General features: G+C 41.1%; 1 protein-coding gene across 1 annotated transcript in view; it reads right to left on the bottom strand.

The window, feature by feature from the left end:
* Positions 1-18,668, bottom strand: part of PRPS1 (phosphoribosyl pyrophosphate synthetase 1) — a 28,935-nt gene extending 10,267 nt beyond the window's left edge. Inside the window, exons 1-5 of the mRNA XM_012644615.1 lie at positions 18,344-18,668; positions 6,169-6,352; positions 4,584-4,682; positions 3,356-3,480; positions 178-351 (exon numbers count right to left, since the gene is read on the bottom strand). Coding sequence (XP_012500069.1) covers positions 178-351; positions 3,356-3,480; positions 4,584-4,682; positions 6,169-6,352; positions 18,344-18,465 — 704 coding nt within the window. The 5' untranslated portion in view covers positions 18,466-18,668. The remainder of the gene's footprint in view (positions 1-177; positions 352-3,355; positions 3,481-4,583; positions 4,683-6,168; positions 6,353-18,343) is intronic.
* Between the last annotated feature and the right edge of the window lie 3,186 nt (positions 18,669-21,854).

The following is a 21,854-nucleotide window of genomic DNA, read 5'->3' as shown; positions in this document are numbered from 1 at the left end:
AAAAAAAAAGACTAATTATCAACTTCTATGTATTATACTTCAAGCCTAGGGTAATGAAAATCTTCCAAAGCCACTTATCGCCTCAATTCAGTTCCAAAAAGAATCGGCAGGCTGAGGCATTCAGACAGCAGTTGTTAGCTTTTTACTTCTAACCATCAGCCCCAGCACTCCACTCACTTGTCAGCTGCGTGGCAGATTGTGCCACAAGTGTCAGCCATGTCATCAACAAGGATGGCCACTCGATCCTTCACATCTCCCACTAGCACCATGCGGTCCACTTCATTGGCCTTCTTCCGTTCTTTGTGAATCAAGGCAAAGTCCACATTCAGCCGGTCAGCAATGGAGGTTACCCTGCAAAACAAAGGGTGTTCATGTGTATGTGTGGTTTCCAAGACACAAGAAACAGGGTCTTAGCCGGACTCGTGCCTGTAATCTCAATGACTTGGGAGGCTGAGGCAAGAGGATTGCTTGGGACCAGGAGTTCAAGACCAGACTGGGCAATATAGTGAGACCCCATCTCAACAACAAAAAAGAAAAACACAAAACCCCGGTGTGACAGCATGCATCTGCAGTCCCAGCTACTTGGGAGGCTGAAGCAGGAGGATCACTTGAGCTCAGGAGTTCAAGGCTGTCGTGAGCTATGATTGTGCCACTGTACTCTAGCCTGGGCAAGAGAGCAAGACCCTATCTTTAAAAAAAAAAAAATAGACTAAAGAATGGACATGTTTTCTGGGGGAGAATACTCCTTGAAACCAAATAGCTCCCAGGGCTGAAAGAAAACAACCATCATTGATTGACATCAAAGGCAGATACCACAAACTGTGTTTTATAGATGAATACCTACATATCCCAATAGCAATTTATGAATGTATTGGTCAAACTTAGATGAGCATTCATTCTTGGTAGGGGATACACCCTCACGAGTCCTGGGAAGCAGTATAATACTAAAACACATTTATTTTTTGCTGTGGTCCCCAACCTATGCATCATGGCCCGCCCCGGTCCATAGCCTGTCAGGAACCAGGCCGCGCATCACCGCCTGAGCTCTGCCTCCTCCCCCACCTTCCAGTCTGTGGAAAAATTGTTTTCCATGAAACTTAGGAACCGATAGCACAGCAAGAGGTGAGTAAAGCTTCATCTGTATTTACAGCCACTCCCCATCACTTGCATCACCCCTTGCTTGAGCTCTGCCCCCACCCCCACACCCATCCCTGCCCCCTGGAAAAACTGTCTTCCATGAAACTGGTCCTTGGTACCAAAACAGTTGGGGACTGCTGGTTTAATGGATTGGCAGTAGAACAGACGAGAGAAGACTTCATTAACTAATGCAGGGAGTGCGCAGACTGTCCCCATTTCTGCCATGGAAGACCTGTGACTGTGGATGTGGTGAGAAGTGACCCTGAAGCTGGCAGGAGAGCAGTGTCCAGCCTGTTCCAATGCCTGTGCTCTCACTGCTCCCCTCAGTGATGGTGGCAAAACACCCGCCAACAGTCAGTGCCAACCATACCTGGACACCAAGCTCGGGAGTTCCTTTTATGAAGGCTACAAAGAAAGTTATCAAGATGGGCATCTCACTATACAGCCCAAAGTATTTCTAAAATCAAAACAGAATTCTTATTGTTCTTATTACAAGATAATACAAACCAGACTAGAAGGTGGGGTAGAAGACAAATGTGTTTTTGGACAAAGTACCACATAACTCAAACAGAAATCCATTCAGTGTAGATGACAGTGAGCTGCCCCAGTGACATGTCTGTTCATGCTCTGCTACGACTTTCCTATCATGCGTGAAGAAGAGGCCTGTGCTTTGGGTTTTGTCTTGTTTTTTAATGTAGCATTGATCGAACTATAGTATTCTTTTTTTTTTTTTTTTGGGACTAGGGTCACATAACTGAGGTTTTTCTGTGAACCTGTGACCATATAATAAGGTTCGAACCACAACTCAGACAACATTTATACCTTGATCTAAATGAACTACACCCTGTGATCTCCATTACTACTGCTTAGGCACATATCAATGTAACTAATTTGTTTGGAATGATTACTTATCCAAGGCAAATGCATCATCAATCAGTTTAAGTGTCCCAAACTGTCCATATTCAATGGCGAACAAGCTCAGTGCCCAAAAAAGCATAAAGAGAGCTAGAAAAAAATCACTCCTTACACCCCTGAGTGGAGAACTACTGTGCAAATCAAAATCACACAGAGATCTCCACCTAATCCCCAAACCCTGCCAAGACAGAAGTGATTCTGCAATTATATAGGCAATATGAAAAAAAAGTGATAGCCACTTGCTTAAAAAATACTCCATCACTATAAGAGAATTATAGTGAAAAAATAATCAAGTAGCAATGTCATCTACTAAAGGCAGTTCTCCTGTACCCAACTTTGGAAAGAAAATCCTTCTTGATTATTTCAAACGTGACTATTTTCTAAGCCGCAAGGCAAGATATGAAAATAATGGCCAATAAGTTAAGACAAGTATGATGACTACCAGTAGGGGGATGTTTTTCAGGCTCTGTCTCCAATATTACAGATGGTAACTAGTGATTACATGGGGCTCACCAAGCCATACATCTGGCTGGATAAAACAATTCAAGCTCTCAGCTTATCAGTTCTGTGGAAGTTACTGAAATAAAGAGGTTGTTGAGAAACAGTCATTGAAGATTTGAATGGCTTTTGGAAAATTCTGAATTAGCTTTTCCTAATCATCTGTGTTTTGTAGCTCTTCATTCTATTTCCACAACAAGAAGAACATGTGTCATGTTTTTGAATGCATTACTAACGAGTAATCCACTAAGGAAATCAAGAACTCTTAGTCTGCACCATGTGAGCTGGAAAGCGCTGTAATTGGCAAGCCCTGGCAATCAAGTTTGTTTAAAATTTTATGGTCTTGGCTTTAAATAAAAATACCACATTTTATTTTCCTTCCTGCTTGATTTCAATACCCCCCCAAAATTAACAGCATTAAGAGGTATGTAAAAGCAAACTTGTCCAATAATACGTGGTTCATAGCAACTGCCATTCATTAGAAAACCAAATTTCCTATTCTTCGATAGGTTTATTGCAGTATTGCTAACTCTGTAGTGCCAAGTTATCCGTGTGTTACGGTCAAGTCCACAATACCTTGACTATTTAGGGCCCTTTTTCTTTCTTGTCTTCCAAGTAGTGACTCAGGCAAATAAAAAGAAGAGTAAGTAACACTATATTCAACCCATGTCCCAACTACTGGTATATCCATTGAGAAGTAGTATATTTAAAAAACACCACTTGGATAGGAAAACATCACTTTCTGATATAATTGTCTGAAAAGATTTTCCCAGTACATTGGTTACAATACTAATTTCAACCATACCTCTTAGCTCCGCCAGCATCAGGTGAGACAATAGTGCAGTTCCTCCACTCAGAGATGTTCTCCTTTATCCACTTCAGGACAGCTGGCTCTGCATACAAATTGTCGACTGGGATATCAAAAAAGCCCTATAGAAAGAAGCTAGATCAGTTTTGCTTCATTTTCCTTCTCTTCCATTTATAAATGGCTAACACAAAGAAAACAGTAACTTGCTCAGAGAATACCTTACTGCAACATTCAAACTGATGGGAAGGCATGCCCAGTGTGGTAGATTATAAAAACGGCCTCCTCGAATCTAGGCTGTGTCAGAGAGCCCAGCTCTCAGCCAACCCACAAGTGGCCATAGGAACATGAGTGAGTCCATGTGAAGAACGGCCAAGTTCAGCCAAGACCATAAGAACTGCCCGGCCAACATGCAGACTCATGAGTTAATAAATACTGCTTTATGCCAATAAATGTTGCATTGATTTGTTAAGGAGTAAAAAGCTAATTGATAAACTAGTTAGAGATGCTATGGTGTATAACTTAGTGGAAGCTATTTATAGTAAACAATCGTAAAGAATAGCTAGAAGTCAGGAGATCTGTATTCTAACTCCAGTTGATACAAATTAGCTGTGTTTCTCAAGTTGTTCCTTTCTATAAAATAAGTACAATCTCCTGTCCTATGTACTTCATTGAATTCCCATAAGCCTCGAATGATAATGATTTAAAAGCCTCTTTGAAAAGCATAAAAGTGGTGTTCCACTCCCCTCACTCTGGGTTTATGCTAGAAAGTAGGTTCCAATATCTGTGGCTCTAAATTGAAGACTGTGAAGATTCAAGGGAAATAATAATGACCATAACACTTTCCATTTATGAATACCTGTCATGGCTAGGCATTATATTATGAATTCAATACCTTATTATACTCACAATAATGAAAAAGTATATGACAGAGAAGTTAAGTAACCTGCCCAAGCTTACAAAGCTAGTAAGTGTCAAAACCAGTATTCAAACTAGGTCTGAAGCCAATGCCTATGCTCTTCCTCATAATACCAGACTGCCTCCGTATCTCACCACCTCACATGACCAAGATCACGAACTATGCTTAATGTGAATACATTTTAAAATGTTGATGTCTAGTTTATTTAAGCTGTACTTAAGCATAATTTTTGGCTTCCCTGCAGTCTTCAGCATCATCAGTACTCACCTCCCACCTTTCTAACCCCCAATATTTAGGTTCCATTGATACCTGTATTTGAGAAGCATGTAGGTCCATGGTGATAATATGATCTGCACCTGCTACAGACAGCATATTTGCAACAAGTTTGGCTGAAATTGGAGCCCGGCTCTAAATGGAGAGGAGGAAAGGGGGGGAAAAAAAAGAAAAATGAAAAAGCCAATTTGAAAAACAATTCATTTGATCAATAAACTATTTATTGTACACCTACTATGTTTAAGGCACCATGCTACCAGGAAATTCACAGAAAGAGACGTGGCCATTGACTTTAAGTAGATTAAAATCTAGAACAAACATCAAGTAGAACATCACTTTTCTAACTCAGGACACTATTTCAATAAAGAAAATATCTTCCTAGCTTTCATTTTCTTAATGTACATATTTTCATCCTCTTCAAGTGTTTTTAATGCACAATTATTCAAACTAGGTAGACTTAAAAATCTTTTTTTTTTTTTTTTTTAGACAGAGTCCCACTGTGTTGCCCGGGCTAGAGTGCCGTGGCGTCAGCCTAGCTCACAGCAACCTCAAACTCCTGGGCTCAAGCGATCCTCCTGCCTCAGCCTCCCGAGTAGCTGGGACTACAGGCATGCGCCACCATGCCCGGCTAATTTTTTCTATATATTTTTAGTTGTCCAATTAATTTCTTTCTAATTTTTAGTAGAGACGGGGTCTCGCTCTTGCTCAGGCTGGTTTCGAACTCCTGAGCTCAAACAATCCGCCCGCCTCGGCCTGCCAGAGAGCTAGGATTACAGGCGTGAGCCACCGCGCCCGGCCTAAAAATCTCTTTAAAAATAATTTTAATAAAAGTTTTAGCACATACATACTTAAACCTGTATAACATCTGATGTGTCAAAAGTTTAAAGATATACCAATAAAGAATGGGAATTATAGGGTTTTTTTGGAAAATTATTATCACTATCATACTCATCTGGAGGTCAACCTTCCAGTAACCTTAAATCCCTTTAAAAAAAAAAGATAAATATACCTACTACACTATAAAATAGAAAAGTCCATGCCCTTTAATTTATATTCTGTTGGAATAAAAATATCTGGCCTTCTCCCAGGCATTGTGCACGAAATTGGGCATTAATTACAATAGACTTGCAAAGTTTTATGTACATGCCTTATCTTCAACTATACCAGATATGGTGATATATATATATATATCTTAATATCTATATATATGAGAAAATCAAGTATTCATGTAACAGACTTCAAGTTTTATGAAGTTTTATGAAGAGGTCATAACTAGGACCCCAATCTTATGACACTTTGAGAGGATCTACCATAGTTTTAAAAAATATTCTACTCCATGGGAGTTGGTGCTTAGTCTTACTGATACAATTAAAAATACCAGTGAGCTAACTGAAAGTTACATATGTAGGACTGGAATAAATATAGACTACAAATGTTGCTTTATACAAACCAATTATTAATATATGTCTATTGTTTGGAAGATAGGGTAATACCTAAGAAAATGTGATTTAAAAAGTACCCCGTAAATATGTATCTGCTGGTTACAGAATTCTTTTGTGACTTTGGAAAAGTGCTTGTTTCCCCTGCTTTAAAAAAAAAAAAAAAAAGATTCTGCTCCTACCTTATCCTTCTTATCCTGCCGGGCATACGGGAAGCATGGGATGACTGCAGTAACCCGGCTGGCTGAAGCAATCTTGCAGGCATTAATCATGATCAAAAGCTCCATTAAATTGTCATTGATTTCACCACAACCACTCTGAACAATGTAGACATCCTCTCCACGCACACTTTCGCCAATTTCCACACTGCGATGGGGAAAGAAAAACAACATAAAATAGATTTTTAAGTACTATACAGTCAGCCCTCCACATCCTTGGGTTCCACATCCATGGATCCAAGCAACCGCAGATCACAACCTGTGAGATGAAATACAGGCTGCCTGCTGAAATTATGGTCCAATTATTCGTAAGTACTTTAGACTAACATTAGCCAATCTTTTTCATGTCGTGCCACATGGAGAAAATGGTAATATTTGTACACTGCACTGGAGTAAATTGAAGCAGTGAACTGCTTCTGGGTATAGGGGCTCCTTCGGGAGATTACCTAAAGTCCGAGGGATCATTACCCACATGTAGCTGTAACCCATTCACAGCATACTTGTAGGGAAGCTATGCTTCTTAGACTTACTATCTATAGAAGTATAGTAGTCATCTCTCGGTATCTGAGGGGGATTGGTTCCAGGACCCCACTTTGATACCAGTATGCACTGATGCTCAAGTCCCTTATGTAAAATGACATAGTATTCGCATATAAACTATGTGTATCCTCCTGTATACTTTAAATCATCTCTAGATTATTTATAATACCTAATACAGTATGAATGCTATGTAAACAGCTGTTATACTTTATGTTTAGAAAATAACGACAAGAAAAAAGTCTGTACATGTTCTATACGGGTGCAATTTTTTTCCAAATAATTTTGATCTGCAGTTGTGATGTGCATATAAATCTGATACATCACCTGTGACTGCTACGTATTCCAGACATAACAAAAGAAAGAGAAATATCATAAGGAATGAACTGCTACTGTCCTATAATGACACTTTATACAGAAGACAGTCCCACCTCTACCATATTGGCAATTCACTCAATAAATATTAAATGTTCATATGCTAGTCACTGTGCTAGGTGCCACGGAAACAATGATAAATAAGACAGATGTGGTCCTTGCCCTCATTGTGTGCTAACTGTACTCTGGTCTAATCATGAGTCTTATTTAATAAAATTCCATAGGAAAGTTACTCCAATTATGGAGTAGGGCTATTATTTTACCACAACATCAAAGTTTTAATACTCATACTCGGGGCCCTACCAAGAAAAAGTTATGATCTAAAAAAAAAAAAAAAAACCACCTCAGTGACACCTTAAACGGCACCGTTTTCCCAATCGATCCCCTAGGTGGGGGAGAGGTATGTGTGTGTTTCAGCAAGGAGTAGATTAGAATGGCTGACAACCCCTATCGAGCAAGAGAAAAATTTTCTATTCAAATCAAAAGGCGGCCGGGTGTGGTGGCTCACACCTGTAATCCTAGCACTCTGGGAGGCTGGGTGGATCGCTCAAGGTCAGGAGTTCGAGACCAGCCTAAGCAAGAGTGAGACCCTGTCTCTACTAAAAAAATAGAAATTATCTGGACAACTAAAAATATATATACAGAAAAAATTAGCCGGGCATGGTGGCGCATGCCTGTAATCCCAGCTACTCGGGAGGCTGAGGCAGGAGGATCGCTTGAGCCCAGGAGTTTGAGGTTGCTGTGAGCTAGGCTGACGCCACGGCACTCACTCTAGCCAGGGCAACAGAGCCAGACTCTGTCTCAAAAAAAAAAAATCAAAAGGCAACAGTTATTAAATAAAAGATCCAGACCTTTATCTCACTCTAAGTGCTATGTTCTGCAGGGTTTCAGGAACTATCCACTGTCCTATGCCTGTCAGGATCCCTTTTACCCCATTCCTCTCTCCCCAAACAAAACTTCAAGGAGCATTCTGAAAGGAACTATTATGAAAATAGGCAGAGGTAATTCGATTGCCAGAATAAGCTGACATAGCACATAATCACTTATTTATTCATTTCTAACCCAAGCAGCTATTGAAGGGATCCTACTTTTATTGTAAGAATGGGCTTTTAAGCACTGAAGGCTGTTTCATGGCTGCTTCCTTTCGCATCTTCCTGACAAATGGGTTTATTTTGCTTCTTAACCAGTCCTTTTGGCTAAGATGACTATGGAAGCCCTCCGACAGCTGTTGGGTCTTTTTGTCCTACTCATTGCACTTTTCATATAACATCAAAAACTGTAAGGCATTTTTTAAAAAAATAATGGTGTTAGTTTGTATTATAAAGCAAGAAAAATAAAAGCAGATAGAAAAAACCAGCTGAGCTTCCTAGCAGCCAGAACAAAAAGGAAAACACATTAGTTTAGGATATCTGAACATAAATCTTCAGGCACTGAATTCAAGAAGTATTTTATACTATGGATGCTTATGCTAGTCAGTAATCTAAGTTCCTACACCTCAAGAAACTAGGAAAAGAGCAAAATAAACCCCAAGCAAGCAGAAGGAAGAAAATAACCACAAGAGCTGAAATCACTAAAACTGAACAGGAAACAAAAGAACAAAGTCAATGAAACAAAAAGCTGGTTCTCGAAGGGAGGGAACTATCAATAAAATTGATAAACCTCTAGGAAGACTGACAAAAAACAGCTTCACTGGAGAATTCTGCCAAGCACTGAAAGAAGAATTAACACCAATTTTGTGCAATCTTTTCTACAAGACAGATGACGAGGGAACACTCTCCAGCTCATTTTATAAGGCCAGCATTACTCAGATAACAAAACCAGACAAAGGCAATGTAAAAAGGAAAACTACAGAGGGGGAGGAGGAGAAAGGGGGATGTGGTTACAACAGAAGGACCCTTACAGTGATAAAACCATTTTATGTCTTGACTGTATCAACGTCGATATGCTGGTTGACGCATTGCACCCTAGTTTTGCAAGAAAATTATAGTTTGGAAAACTATGATTGGGAACTTTGGGACAAGTGGATAATGGACTCACTGGATCTCTCTTTATTATTTTTACAAGTGCATGTCAATCTACAATTATCTCAAAATTCAATTTCAACAAAAAGTGCATTTTTATACTCTGTGTATACTTGAGTAAACCATTGCTGCAGCCCTCAATGAAACCTGAGGTCATAAAAGCTAACTAAAAACAACGGCACTTTTGCAGTCAATCAAAAAGAACTTAGTCTAATTGTATTGTTTTCTGAGAAAATATATAATACTATGAGGGAACTAGGAGAACAATTAATTTGAGAAATTGCTCATTTCAAAATATTTTCTCCCTATCTTATACACTGGCTGCACTCTCTTCCTGACATTCCTTGAATACACCTGTTTCTACTTCACGGCCTTTACGCTTCTCCCCACTACCTGGAATGCTCTTCTTACAGCTACCCTACTCACTTTTCAGGTCTCCAATCAAAATATCTTCCTTCCCTGACCATCTTATCAAAAGTGACCTCCCAGAGAATCTGTAAAATTAAAAGTGACTTAAAAATCATATCAACCAATTATACCGTATGGACCTTATTTGCATACTGCTTCAAACAAAAAAACCCACATTTATGAGCTGGGGAAACTGGAACACTGTCTAGTTATTTGACAGTAAGGGATTACTGTTCATTTTTTAGGCGTGATAATGGTATTGTGGTTACTGAAATATACATGGGTGATATAACACCTGTGTTTGCTTCAAAATAATTCAATTGAGGGACTTATGTGTGAAGGGGAAATAATGCATGAAACAAGAGTAGCCGTAGGGCCGGGTGAGGTGGCTCATGCCTGTAATCCTAGCACTCTGGGAGTGCAGAGGCAGAAGGATCGAGGCAGGAGGACTGCTTGAGCTCAGGAGTTGAAGATCAGCCTGAGCAAGAGTGAGATCCCATCTCTACCAAAAAAAAAAAAAAAAAAAAAAAGTGAAACAACAACAACAAAAAGAACCCCAGCCAGGCGTTGCAGTGTGGGCCTATAATCCCAGCTACCCAGGAGGCTGAGGCAGAAGGACAGTTTACCACCCAGGAGTTAGAGGTTGTTGCAGTGAGCTACAATGACACCACTGCACTCTACCCAGGGCGACAGAGTGAGGCCTCAACAAAAACAAAAACAACAAGGCAACTGAGCACCCCCCTCACAACTCCCCACCCCTTCAAAAGAAAAAAAAGAGTAGCCATATATTGATAACTGCTGAAATGTGTGATGAGTACTGGGAGTAGGGGACGATCATTATACCATTTTCTCTACTTCCATATATGTTTGAAATGTTCCATAATAAAAAGTTAAACAAAGTGATCCTCCCCAGGTATTTTCTCATCACCCTGGTTATTCCCTTCAGAACACTTACCACAATTTCTTATCACCTTATTACTTATGTTCTTGTTTACTGTCTGTCTCCTCCACTAGAATGCAAGCTCTATGAAGGCAAGGACCAGGTCTGTCCCACTTACTGGTATCCCCAGCTGGCCAGTGCCAAAACGATGAAAAATGAATGCATGAATGGATGTATGAATGAATGAACATCCTTCAGAATTAGCTGCCCCTTGTACCCATTCATTTTAGAAAGATTATAAATTGGCTTCAGGCCTGCTATTGGGAAAATTTAGAAGGCTGACTTTTATCATCCTTCACAAAATAATTCACTTTTGGCTCTATGATAGAGGCAAGTGTGAACATGTTTCTTTAAAAGGTTTTGACAAATCTACTCATACCCTTTTGCAGATGCTTGTATGATATTTAATTTGGGGTACAACTACAACCTGAAGGGCTCACCAGGGTGACAGTGACAAATAATTTTATGGCACGATCCTTAAATAGTGGTGCTGAGTAAGGTAATGAACAATATAGCAATTCTGTGAACCTCCACGTAGCTGAAGTGACAGCGTGATCTACCTCTTTTTTGTTCTAACTAATGAATATTTAACTTGAATTCAGCTTTTATATGAACTTTGCCTTACCTTCAGTTATGAAAAGTAAAAGGATTAGCATCTTTTATGCTGAGGATATTTTATTCATCACCGAGATCATAAGCCTTAAGAAACAATTGAATCTGTTTGAAATACCAACTATGCCAATGTCAAAATTGCTTTCTGAAGACATTCTTCAAAATTCAGATAGGCAGGAGGGAGCCAGGAAGGGCTTTCTAGAAGGACAACTTTCATGTTTTCCAAAATGTAGGCCCTAGAATGGTACAGTCCAATATGGTACCCACTGGCCTCGTGTGGTTATTGAGCACCTGAAATGTGGCTAGTGTGACTCAGGAAGTGAACTGATATGTGCTTTAAGTGTAAAATACACACTTTATTTGAACAACTACAAAACCCAAAAACTTTAATTCTGCCCACATTCATCCCTCATACATCATATCCTTGACCAAATTCTCCATTTCCCTGGGTGGAGTCAGGCACATTGATTTCCAATAATGTCAACTTTGCGCTCTACAGCTGGTATCAGAAATGTATAGATCTTGTTTTTAGTTAAGAACACAAATATTATCTGTGCTCCAGGCATTCACTCACCAGATCCAGGTGGTTTGTTAGGAGTTAAGAGAACAAATGTAGGCCGGGCGCGGTGGCTCACGCCTGTAATCCCAGCTCTCTGGGAGGCCGAGGCGGGCGGATTGTTTGAGCTCAGGAGTTCGAAACCAGCCTGAGCAAGAGCGAGACCCCGTCTCTACTAAAAATTAGAAAGAAATTAATTGGACAACTAAAAATATATAGAAAAAAATTAGCCGGGCATGGTGGCGCACGCTTGTAGTCCCAGCTACTCGGGAGGCTGAGGCAGGAGGATCGCTTGAGCCCAGGAGTTTGAGGTTGCTGTGAGCTAGGCTGACGCCACGGCACTCTAGCCCGGGCAACACAGTGAGACTCTGTCTCAAAAAAAAAAAAAAAAAAAAAAAAGAGAACAAATGTAATTTGACAATTGATCCAAGACAGTATAAGGGGCAGGCTAACTATCTATTTTTTCATGATTTTAAAGCTTTATTATTATCAAGTAAGACCAGAAAACAACAATACTTAGACCACTGTGGCTTATCTCCCTTTACCAATGCCTCAACTATCAGTTAGTATAAAAAATATCCACATTTGGAGCTGTCATCTGGGAGGGCGACACACCTGCAGGAGTGATGAAATATTCTATATCCCAATCTACATAATGGTTATTATGAATGTTTTCCACATGCAAAAATGCTGTAAGTTTAAGATTTGTTCACTTTCTCCATTCATGTTATAATTCAATGAAAAAGTAAAAATTGTAAAAAGAAAAACCCACAAAATTGCTATATTGCTCATTATGTTATTCAACATAACAATTTAAGAATCCCACCCATAAAATCAGCCTTATGAAAATAAAAGCTACATAATCCTAGGCTAGCTGACGGTGCTGTAAGAAAGAAAAAAAAGAAAAGCTACATAATCCATTGCACACACTTTTATCCCTCTGGCTGCCAGGAAGCCAAGGGATACAGTCAAAGTAACACCAAACTTTAGTAATCGTTTTATGTCAAATTCTAAGCACAATTACTGTAGTCCATTGTTCCACATGGCTTCTTAACAAACTTGTGACTATTGTGAAACACACTTCAAATCCTTTCTTAAAAGCAGGTGAGGTATTACTCATAAAATTAAATTAAACATCAGAAAGGATCAGCTAAATGAATAGCTTTAGTACAGGTGATTCTTTTAAAAATGATATATTCTAACATCACATAAGGCTTGAAGAATAAATTTTTAAAAATCATGTATCAGCTTACCACCCAACACAATCACAAGTATCATTTTTGTTATTACACTTCAGATGTTTCCCAAGGTTAAACTTAAAACTAAAATTTACCCTCAGCATAGGAGGATATTTGTTATGATGAGGCATGTATCTAATAACTTGCGCAAGTTATTTGTTAAAAATAAGGTGGTACAAGTAAACTTAGGACACTGACTTGATTTACTGTGCATAATTCTAATTTTACTTATTAAGACCAATTTTTCCCTATAGTAGTACTGTAACGTACAGACTTTGACAAAGCCTGAAAAAGTCCATGAACTACACTCATTATACAGCTTGGTCAAGAAACGATTTTTGGTTTCCTCTAAATCTGAGACATAAGGTATGGCAGTGCTTGATGGAAGAACAGTTGTGCCTAAAACCTGTTTGCTCCTAATCTAATCTATTAGGCGGAAAGACCCAGTTCAGCAATTTAGAGGATAACACTCTTTGTTCTCTCCCTCTAGTTAATGGAGTGCTCTCCATATGGCTTTGCGCCAATCATTCTCCCAGCTGTTTTGGACAGGCGAGAGGATTGGCTCTGTCCATCCAATCAGTGAGAAAACTAGCCTCTCCTTTTCCCTTTCCTTTAGCATTAGGAATAAGTGCATCCAACTGACACTGAATGTTAAAAAACACAAAAAGGAAATATAGCCAATCTAAAAGGTGGATGGTATTCTTCAGAAAATCTCAAGAATTCAGACTATGGAGATGTTGGCATGTGCAAAATACATGGGATTAACTAACCAAAAGGTACGGTTCTTAGGAAGATCCTAGGCAACCGAAGTTCAAGTCTTCCTCCTCTCAGCCAAAGTAAATAAACCAAAGTTATTTACTAATATTGAAAAGAACAGAGTCAAAAGTTTGGTATATCCAAAAGTTTTAAAAGTCAGGTGAGGCATCGTGTAAGCAAAAATTTAAAAGAATCATCATACCCAGCGTTGAGCAAGTTACTTAACCTTGAATCTTAGTTCCCTCCTCTGTAAAATAGAGATAGTAAGAGTAACTTCTCACAGTTGTTTTTTTGTTTTTTTTTGAGACAGGGTCTCACTCTGTTGCCCGGGCTAGAGTGCCATGGTGTCAGCCTAGCTCGCAGCTACCTCAAACTCCTGGGCTCAAGCGATCCTTCTGCCTCAAACTCCAAGGTAGCTGGGACTACAGGCGTGTGCCACCATGCCTGGCTAAATTTTTCTATATATATTTTTAGTTGTCCAGCTAATTTCTTTCTATTTTTTTAGTAGAGACGGGGTCTCACTCTTGCTCAGGCTGGTCTCGAACTCCTGGCCTCAAGTGATCCTCCCGCCTTGGCCTCCCAGAGTGCTAGGATTACAGGCGTGAGCCACCATGCCTGGCCCTCATAGCAGTTTTGAGGGGATTAAATACAACGTACACAAGTGCTTAGCATGGAAACTAGCACACCTTTAACCATTCACTATACATCAAATATTATCAATATTATTATAGATGATGAAACTGGAGATTGGTTCAACTTTTCTGGGAAACAATTTTCAATACGTATCAAAAGCCTACAAAATGGTATATACCCTTTAACCTAGTAATTCCCCTCCTAGGGATTTATTACCTTTTTTTTTTAAAGAGACAGGGTCTTGCTCTGTGGCCCAGGCTAGAGTGCAGCACAATCATGGCTCCCTGCAGCCTCGAACTTCTGGGCTAAAGCGATTCTCTCGCCTCAGCCTCCAGTCCCAGCCCCAGGCACACGCCACCACACCTGGCTCCTCCCTAGGGATTTATTCTAAGGAAATAATCAGACATAGTCAAAGATTTATATTCAAGGATTTTCATATAAAAGCATTAGATCAGAAATTGGGAGTATCCAATGACAGGGACTTGGTTATCTAAAATTATGGTATATGGCTCACACCTGTAATCCCAGTACTTTGGGAGGCCAAGACAGGAGGATCGCTTGAGGCCAAGAATTCAAGACCAGCCTGCACAACATAGCGAGACCTCTCATCTCCGCAAAAAAAATTTTTAAAAATCAGCCAAGTGTGCTACCACACACCTGTAGTCCCAGTTACTCAGGATGCTGAGGCAGGAGGATGTCATACCACTGCACTCCAGACTGGGTGACAGAACAAGACCCCATCTCAAAAAATAAAATAAAATAAAATAAAATAATGGTATAATCATAAGACTATACAGCCATTTCAAATCATATAGACTAGCTAGGCATAGTGGCATCCACCTATAGTCCCAGCTACTCTGGAGGCTGAGGCAGGAGGATCACTTGAGCCCAGGAGTTTGAGGCTACAATGTGCCATGATCGTGCCTGTGAACAGCCACTGCACTCCAGCCTAGGCAACAAAGTGAGACCCTGTCTCTTAAAAAAATTTTTTTTGGCCAGGCGTTGGTGGCTCACGCCTGTAATCCTGGCACTATGGGAGGCAGAGGCGGGCGGATTGTTTGAGCTCAGGAATTCGAGACCAGCCTGAGCAAGAGCAAGAACTTGTCTCTACTAAAAAAGATAGAAAGAAATTAGCTGGACAACTAAACTTATATACATAAAAAAATTAGCCGGGCATGGTGGCGCATGCCTGTAGTCCCAGCTACTCTGGAGGCTGAGGCAGGAGGATCGCTTGAGCCCAGGAGTTTGGGTTGCTGTGAGCTAGGCTGATGCCACGGCACTCACTCTAGCCCAGGAAACAAAGGGAGATTCTGTCTCAAAAAAAAAAATTTAAGTGAATAACTTAAAAAAATCATATACTAAATATTAAAGGGAGAAACTACTCAAAATATATTGCTAAATGAAGAAAACTACTAAAAGTATATAATACACACACATATATAACAAACATCTGGGAGGTCATAAATCAAAATGTGAACAGTTTATCTTGCGTGGTGGAATTATGAGAGATATATCTTTTTTCCTTCTGCCTTCTACAAAGGTTAAGGATTCAAATCCAGGTTCCCTGATTCCAGGGACTTAACTTTTGACATCTATACCTGTATGTTTCCTAAATAACTAGACAGCTGAGGATAATCCTGATTTCAGAAGAAAAGCTACTCTGCTCAAGAGAGCATCAACCTCTGAGATTCTGCCAAATTGTAGGAAATAGCAAAATTGTCTTATTTGTTCCCCAACAGATGACCCACAGCACCTACCGAGTTGCCCTGTCCATGACCTTTAGATCCCAAGAGTCACCCAGGGGAGCAGTTATGATGTCTGCAGCACAGAAAAGACAAAGGTTGGGGGGAGCTCCACAGACAGCATATTTGACTATGTTAAATGAAGATTTCTGAATATCTAAAGAACCAAAAAGCTAATGACTAAGCCAGAACCAAGGAAACCTAGCCAGTCAGCAATTATTCATGTTGGGCTTATTCGAAATCGACTTCTACAGAGAAAATGAGGTTGTTTTCCCCCTCCCTTCACCCAGTATAGCCTCAGGTTCTGGTATGTTGCATTATGCAGAAGGATTAAGATGAGAAAATAAAGTCTTCATATTTTTCCCGGAAGCATAGGAAAAGGATTAAATAACCACAGGGGCCAAAGAAAATCTCTAAGTGAAAAACATTCTTGTCCCCTAGCTATACTGCCATTCACAAAAGTCTGGTGCTGTTTTGTATTCTTAACTAAGGCCCATGATGTTTGGTCAAGGCTAAAGACTGAGCAGCAGTAAGCCTCTTTTGCCTGAGGTACAGGCTGGTTACAGATGGCAATGTTTACAGTGCATTTGCATCACAATCAGTGGCACAATAATCCAGGAGCCTGTCCATTACAGTAGACATTACTTTTATTACCTGGGTCTTAAAAGGGAGAAGGGGAGGGCTGGGTGTGGTGGCTGGCAGGAGGATCGCTTTAAGGTCAGAGGTTTAAGACCAGCCTGAGCAAGAGTGAGACCCCATCTCTACTAAAACTAGAAAAAATTAGCTGGGCATGGTTGCAGCTATAGTCCCAGCTACTGCGGAGGCTGAGGCAGGAGGACTGCTTGAGCCCAGGAGTTTGAGGCTACAGCTAGCTATGATGACACCACTGCACTCTACTCAGTGCAACAGAGCAAGACCCTGTCTCAAAAAAAAAAAAAAAAAAAAAAGATAAGGAGTTACACTTGGAAATCAGTTTAAAGAAAAAAGTAAACAAAAGCATTTGGGGGGGGGGGCGGGAGCAGGCCGGGACAGGGCAGCACCCGGAACGCTCCGTGCCTCTATTAAAAAAAAAAAAAAGCATAAAGTAAGGGCATCATACGTAACCTAATCATCTGTACCCCCATAACATGCTGAAATAGAAAAAAAAGCATTTAGGAAAAAATGTTCAAAGTAATGTAACAAATTATTAGGTGGAAACTTTTCCCTTAACAGATGACTGTATCTGTAAAATTGTGGGCAGTGCTCTGATTTGATCAACAGGGTAACAACAAAACACGAAGTACACCTATCAGAACCAGAAGATCCCACATTTAAGCGGAAGAGGTATTGAAAGAATCAGGTAACCAAGTTATCTCTAAGATGGTCCTATGGTGCAGGCACAGGGTGGAAGTGAGGGGGAGGAAGCAAGTTTTAGTGGCAAGGCAATGAAAAAAATTCAAGTTGCAATGCACTGTCCAATCCCAGTCTTCCACTCCATTATCTTCCTCAATTATCTTAACATTCAGGTATAAAAATGTTTCCTAAATTGCCCACCCTAAGAGAAGAGAAGTGAACAAGTCCAGGGTAGACTCTGTTACTGAAAAATATGCTTTTGCATTATCTGTACCACTAGCTGCATTGGGGAAGGTCAAAGATTCCAGAATTAAAGTCTCCTAGACTTGCTGGATGGCTCAAGCTGAGATGCTGGCTATCAAGGATGCAGAGTCAATGCATCACTTTATCCGATCAACTAGATTTATGGCTCCGATTACGCAGCAGATGATTCTAAAGATGTGAAAGGGCAACGCTTGCCGATCTAAGGGAAGTCCTGAAGTAATGATTTTGGCGCCCACAGTATATAATGCCAGTTTCTCCCCAACACCAAACTGGATCCATACCACTTCAAATGAAAAAGCTACTTCTTAGACACTAGGAGAAAGACCAGGAATGGTCACTACGCGGAAGGTTCTCCAGTGCAAGCTAGTCCAAGAGCTGAAGCGAACCCAGTCTAGCATAGGTGGCTCAACAGCGAAGCAAAGCCACGTGTCCCCTCCCGTCGCTATAGGCAGCCACTATCCACTGGGTTCTCCTGCCCTTGCCTTTAAACCCAGCAGCCTCGCCTCTTGCTCCATCTTGACTCCACCCCACCGCACGGTGAGAATGAACGTGACCCTCCGGCGGGAGGTAACATAACGGAAACAGCCCAAGGGGCACGCTCGCCACAGAGCTGCCCCGTGTTTTCCCTCCCCCAGTCCCTCGGAACTCAGGCGGCGGCCCCATCCCCTCTACGCCCCGTTGTTCGGGCGGGTGAGGTCCGATCGGGGTCCCAATTTGGCCCTTACCAGGTCTCCTGGTTGCTGAATTTCTTAGTCACCACCTTGCCTAGCTCCAGGCCCAGGCGATCAGCAATCTTCTGGGACAAATCCTGGTGGGAGCTGCCGCTGAAGATTTTGATATTCGGCATCTTGGCCAACTACCCTAGGCACTCTTCCCTAAGCGATCACTGCTGCGGCGGAGACAGGAACCGAAGTCAGCCCAGACACTCAATACTAACCTCTTCGCGCTGCTACTCCGCCATCTTACATTCCCGCCCCGCACGCGGCTCTAAATTACCCAGCTCCGGGGAGGCGGGGTTAGCAGGGAAGTCCACACCCCGCCCGCCCGGATTAGCTGAGCGGCAGCGAGGGGCCGACCCGTCCCTGTAGCTCGGCCTCTCTCCAGTTCTCTAGGAATTGGCTGGAGCGCAAGAAGTGGGCGGGGCTACTTCTTAGCCTCGCCCCCTGTAGCTAAGCTGCCGGGGAGAGCGGACTGGAGCGCGGAGAGACAACTGGGGGTGGAGGGACGTGGGTGGAGGGATGACGCGGAGATCGTTCCCGCTAGCGGGAAATCAGCCTCGCTTGCTTTTTTTTTTTTTTTTTTTCTTCTTTCTTCCTCAGCGCGAGAAAGTAAGTCTGGCTCTGGTTTACGGTTTGCTTTAAAAAAATATGTTCATCAGGATGGCAGCCACATGAGTTTGCATGTTTCTGAACACCATTTTTCTCTCTTAATAAGGATGGGGCTGAATTAAAGCACTTTTACATCACAGAGGCGCATCCAAAGGGCTTGTTTGCCCTTTGCAATTAAACAGCCTGAAAAATCCTAAGGGGAAATTGACTGAAGGCATGCCACCTGAATCACCCAGTGACACTGCCAGAGAAAGTTGCGTTTTGTTTCTTAACGCTGGGACCAAATATGTTCAAACAAGTGAAGGACTGTGGGTTTTCCAAAATGTCTGGGCAATAAAGGTCTGATTTACCTAACTCTTGGAAAGGAAAGAAAAAATAGAATACTATGCGACTTCAGATGAAGAGTCCTGAAGGGATCAGAAAACCTGGTTTTTAGTCCAGTCTCACTCCTGTGAGCTTCAATGTCATATTTGCATGTTGTTAACGTGGCTTTTACACCATGTCTTATTATTTTTATAATGATCCTTGCTAACTGGACCAAAGTGAGCTTTTATTCTTACACCATGTTTTCGTTAGGCATATTCCAACCATGGGGTAGGAGAAGAGAAAAATCATACAGTTCTAGAATCAAAAGTGACTGTAGTGCTCATAATTACCAATTATAAAAATAGAGATCATCCAGTCTACTAACTTCATTTTACATATGGTGCAACTGGGACCCAGCGTGTGGAAGGGATTTGTCTAGGTGGCGAAGGCAGAAAAATCTCAAAGCAGCAAAGTAGCATCCTATCTTTCTCCTGCTGCCATTTTCAGCAATGTCCATGGAGGACCTCTCCTCTGACCTTTTGTCATACTTTCACAAGTTCAGAAATTTAATATAGGCCCATGTGTATAGGAATACTTGGAGAAGGAAGCAGACTGCAGGGCAGAATATTAGTAGTCTCCCATCATAGTTCATCCATCAAATATTTACTGAGTGCTTTATTGCATACAAGGCAGTGTACTAGGTCTTGAGGGAACTACACGGTATTTGCCCCCAAGGAATTCATTCATTCAATAAATATTCATGGAACACTTTTTATGAGCCAGGCCCTATGTATACCTATGAGAATACAGTAGTAAACAGTCAAACCCCCACCCTCTATGGAGTTTACATTTTTCAAACAATAAACATGTAAATAAAGAAAATGCATAGTATCACAAATGGTGCTAAGTGCTGTAAAGAAAAATTAGGCAAGGAAAGTGGGATAATGTGCCAGGGTGTAGGGGGCAGGAGTATAATTTTAACTAGGGTAGTCAGAGAAGGCCTATTTGGAAAGATAACATGTGAGCCAAGACCTGAAGGAGATAATAAAAAGAGCCATGTTGATATCTGGGGTAGACAGAGAGAACTGCAAGGGCAAAGCCCCTAAGGTGGAGGTGTTTGACTGGCTTGAGGAATACTAGTACAGGGTGAGTGTTGTGGGGTGGGAGGTAGCATATACCTATAAGAGAAAATAAGCAAAGTAAGGTCATCGAGATAAGTGTGATTGGAAAAATACCCACTGTGCAGGACCTTGTAGGTTATTGTAAGGGTTTTCCTTTTGCAGAATAAAGGTTTTTAGCAAAGATTGACATAATCTGACTCCCCGTTTAAAAGAATCAGAGCAGCTGCTGAGAACAGAGTGTAGGAGGCAGGGTAGGAAGCAGGGAGACCAATTAGAAGTTGGCTTCCTAGGAGGGGGGATTAAACATTGATACAAATAATTACAAGTCATGATACCATTTAACACACTACCATGAAGAAGCCTGTGTATTTGGGTAAAGAGTAAGCTTCTGCAACAAAGAATCTAAAATACAGCAGCTCAAGTAAGGCAAATAGTTTCTTTCATGCACAACAGACCAGCTGGTCTAGGCCGGTGGGACAGTCCTGCTCCATGCAAGGTCATGAGCACATCTACATTCTCACTCATGGAAGGGGGAAAAAGACAAGGTCCAGGCAAGGGATTTCTTTTTAAAGCAAGTGAGGTGGAATTTGTCCATCTCACTTTCTCTCACATTTCTTTGGCAAGAGCTTAATTGCAAGTCACACCTAACTGCAGGAAAGATTAGAAAATGTTTTGTTAGATGGCCCTGTGCCCAGGAAGAAGAGGAGAGTGGATTTTGGAGAGGCTACTAGAAGCCAGTCTCCCACAAGGCCAAAATAAAGTGCTATGCAGGTCCAGAGGTAAAAGATATCACCTCTGCATGGGGTATCCTGGGAGATATTTTTGGAGGTAGAAGCACATGAACTAGGCCTTGAAGAATAGGTAGGGTTTTGACAGACAATGATTGTGAGGAGGTGGGTCTCCCCAAGCAGGAAGCCAAGGTGAGGAAGCAGAGAGGTTTTGAAGAAAGGAAAGTAGCCTATCTTGGCTGGAGTATCAGTTACCATGTTGGGACTTCATTCTGCAGGCAATGGGAAGCCATTGACTGCTCTGGAGTAAAAGAACGATGTGATCATAACTGTGCTTTAGGTAAATTTGTCTGGGTAATGTGAAGAATAGGGAAGAGATTAGAGACAGACAAACCAGATTGAGAGAGCAAGTTAGTAATATCCTACAGCTACTAGGCCAGTCAGTAGCTGTAGGGTTTAAGAAGAGGAATGGTAGAGACATTGTAAATTTCAACCTTTTGGCGACCATGGACCCCTTTGAGAATTTTCTGAACACTATGGATTCTCTCCAGATACCGGTATACCTCATTTTATTGCCCTTTGCTTTATTATACTTCACAGACATTGTGTTTTTTACAAATTGAATGTTTGTGGCAACCCTGTATTGAGCAAGTCTATCAGTGACATTTTTCTAACAGCAAGTGCTCCGTTAGTGTCTCTGTGTCACATTTTGGTAATTCTCATACTATTTCAAACTTCATTATTATTATTATT

Source organism: Propithecus coquereli, unplaced genomic scaffold (assembly GCF_000956105.1).
Source record: "Propithecus coquereli isolate 6110/MARCELLA unplaced genomic scaffold, Pcoq_1.0 Scaffold104, whole genome shotgun sequence".
In the NCBI taxonomy this organism is placed as follows: domain Eukaryota; kingdom Metazoa; phylum Chordata; class Mammalia; order Primates; family Indriidae; genus Propithecus; species Propithecus coquereli.
Note: the sequence above shows the minus strand (reverse complement) of the source record. Positions and strands in the feature narration are given on the sequence as shown.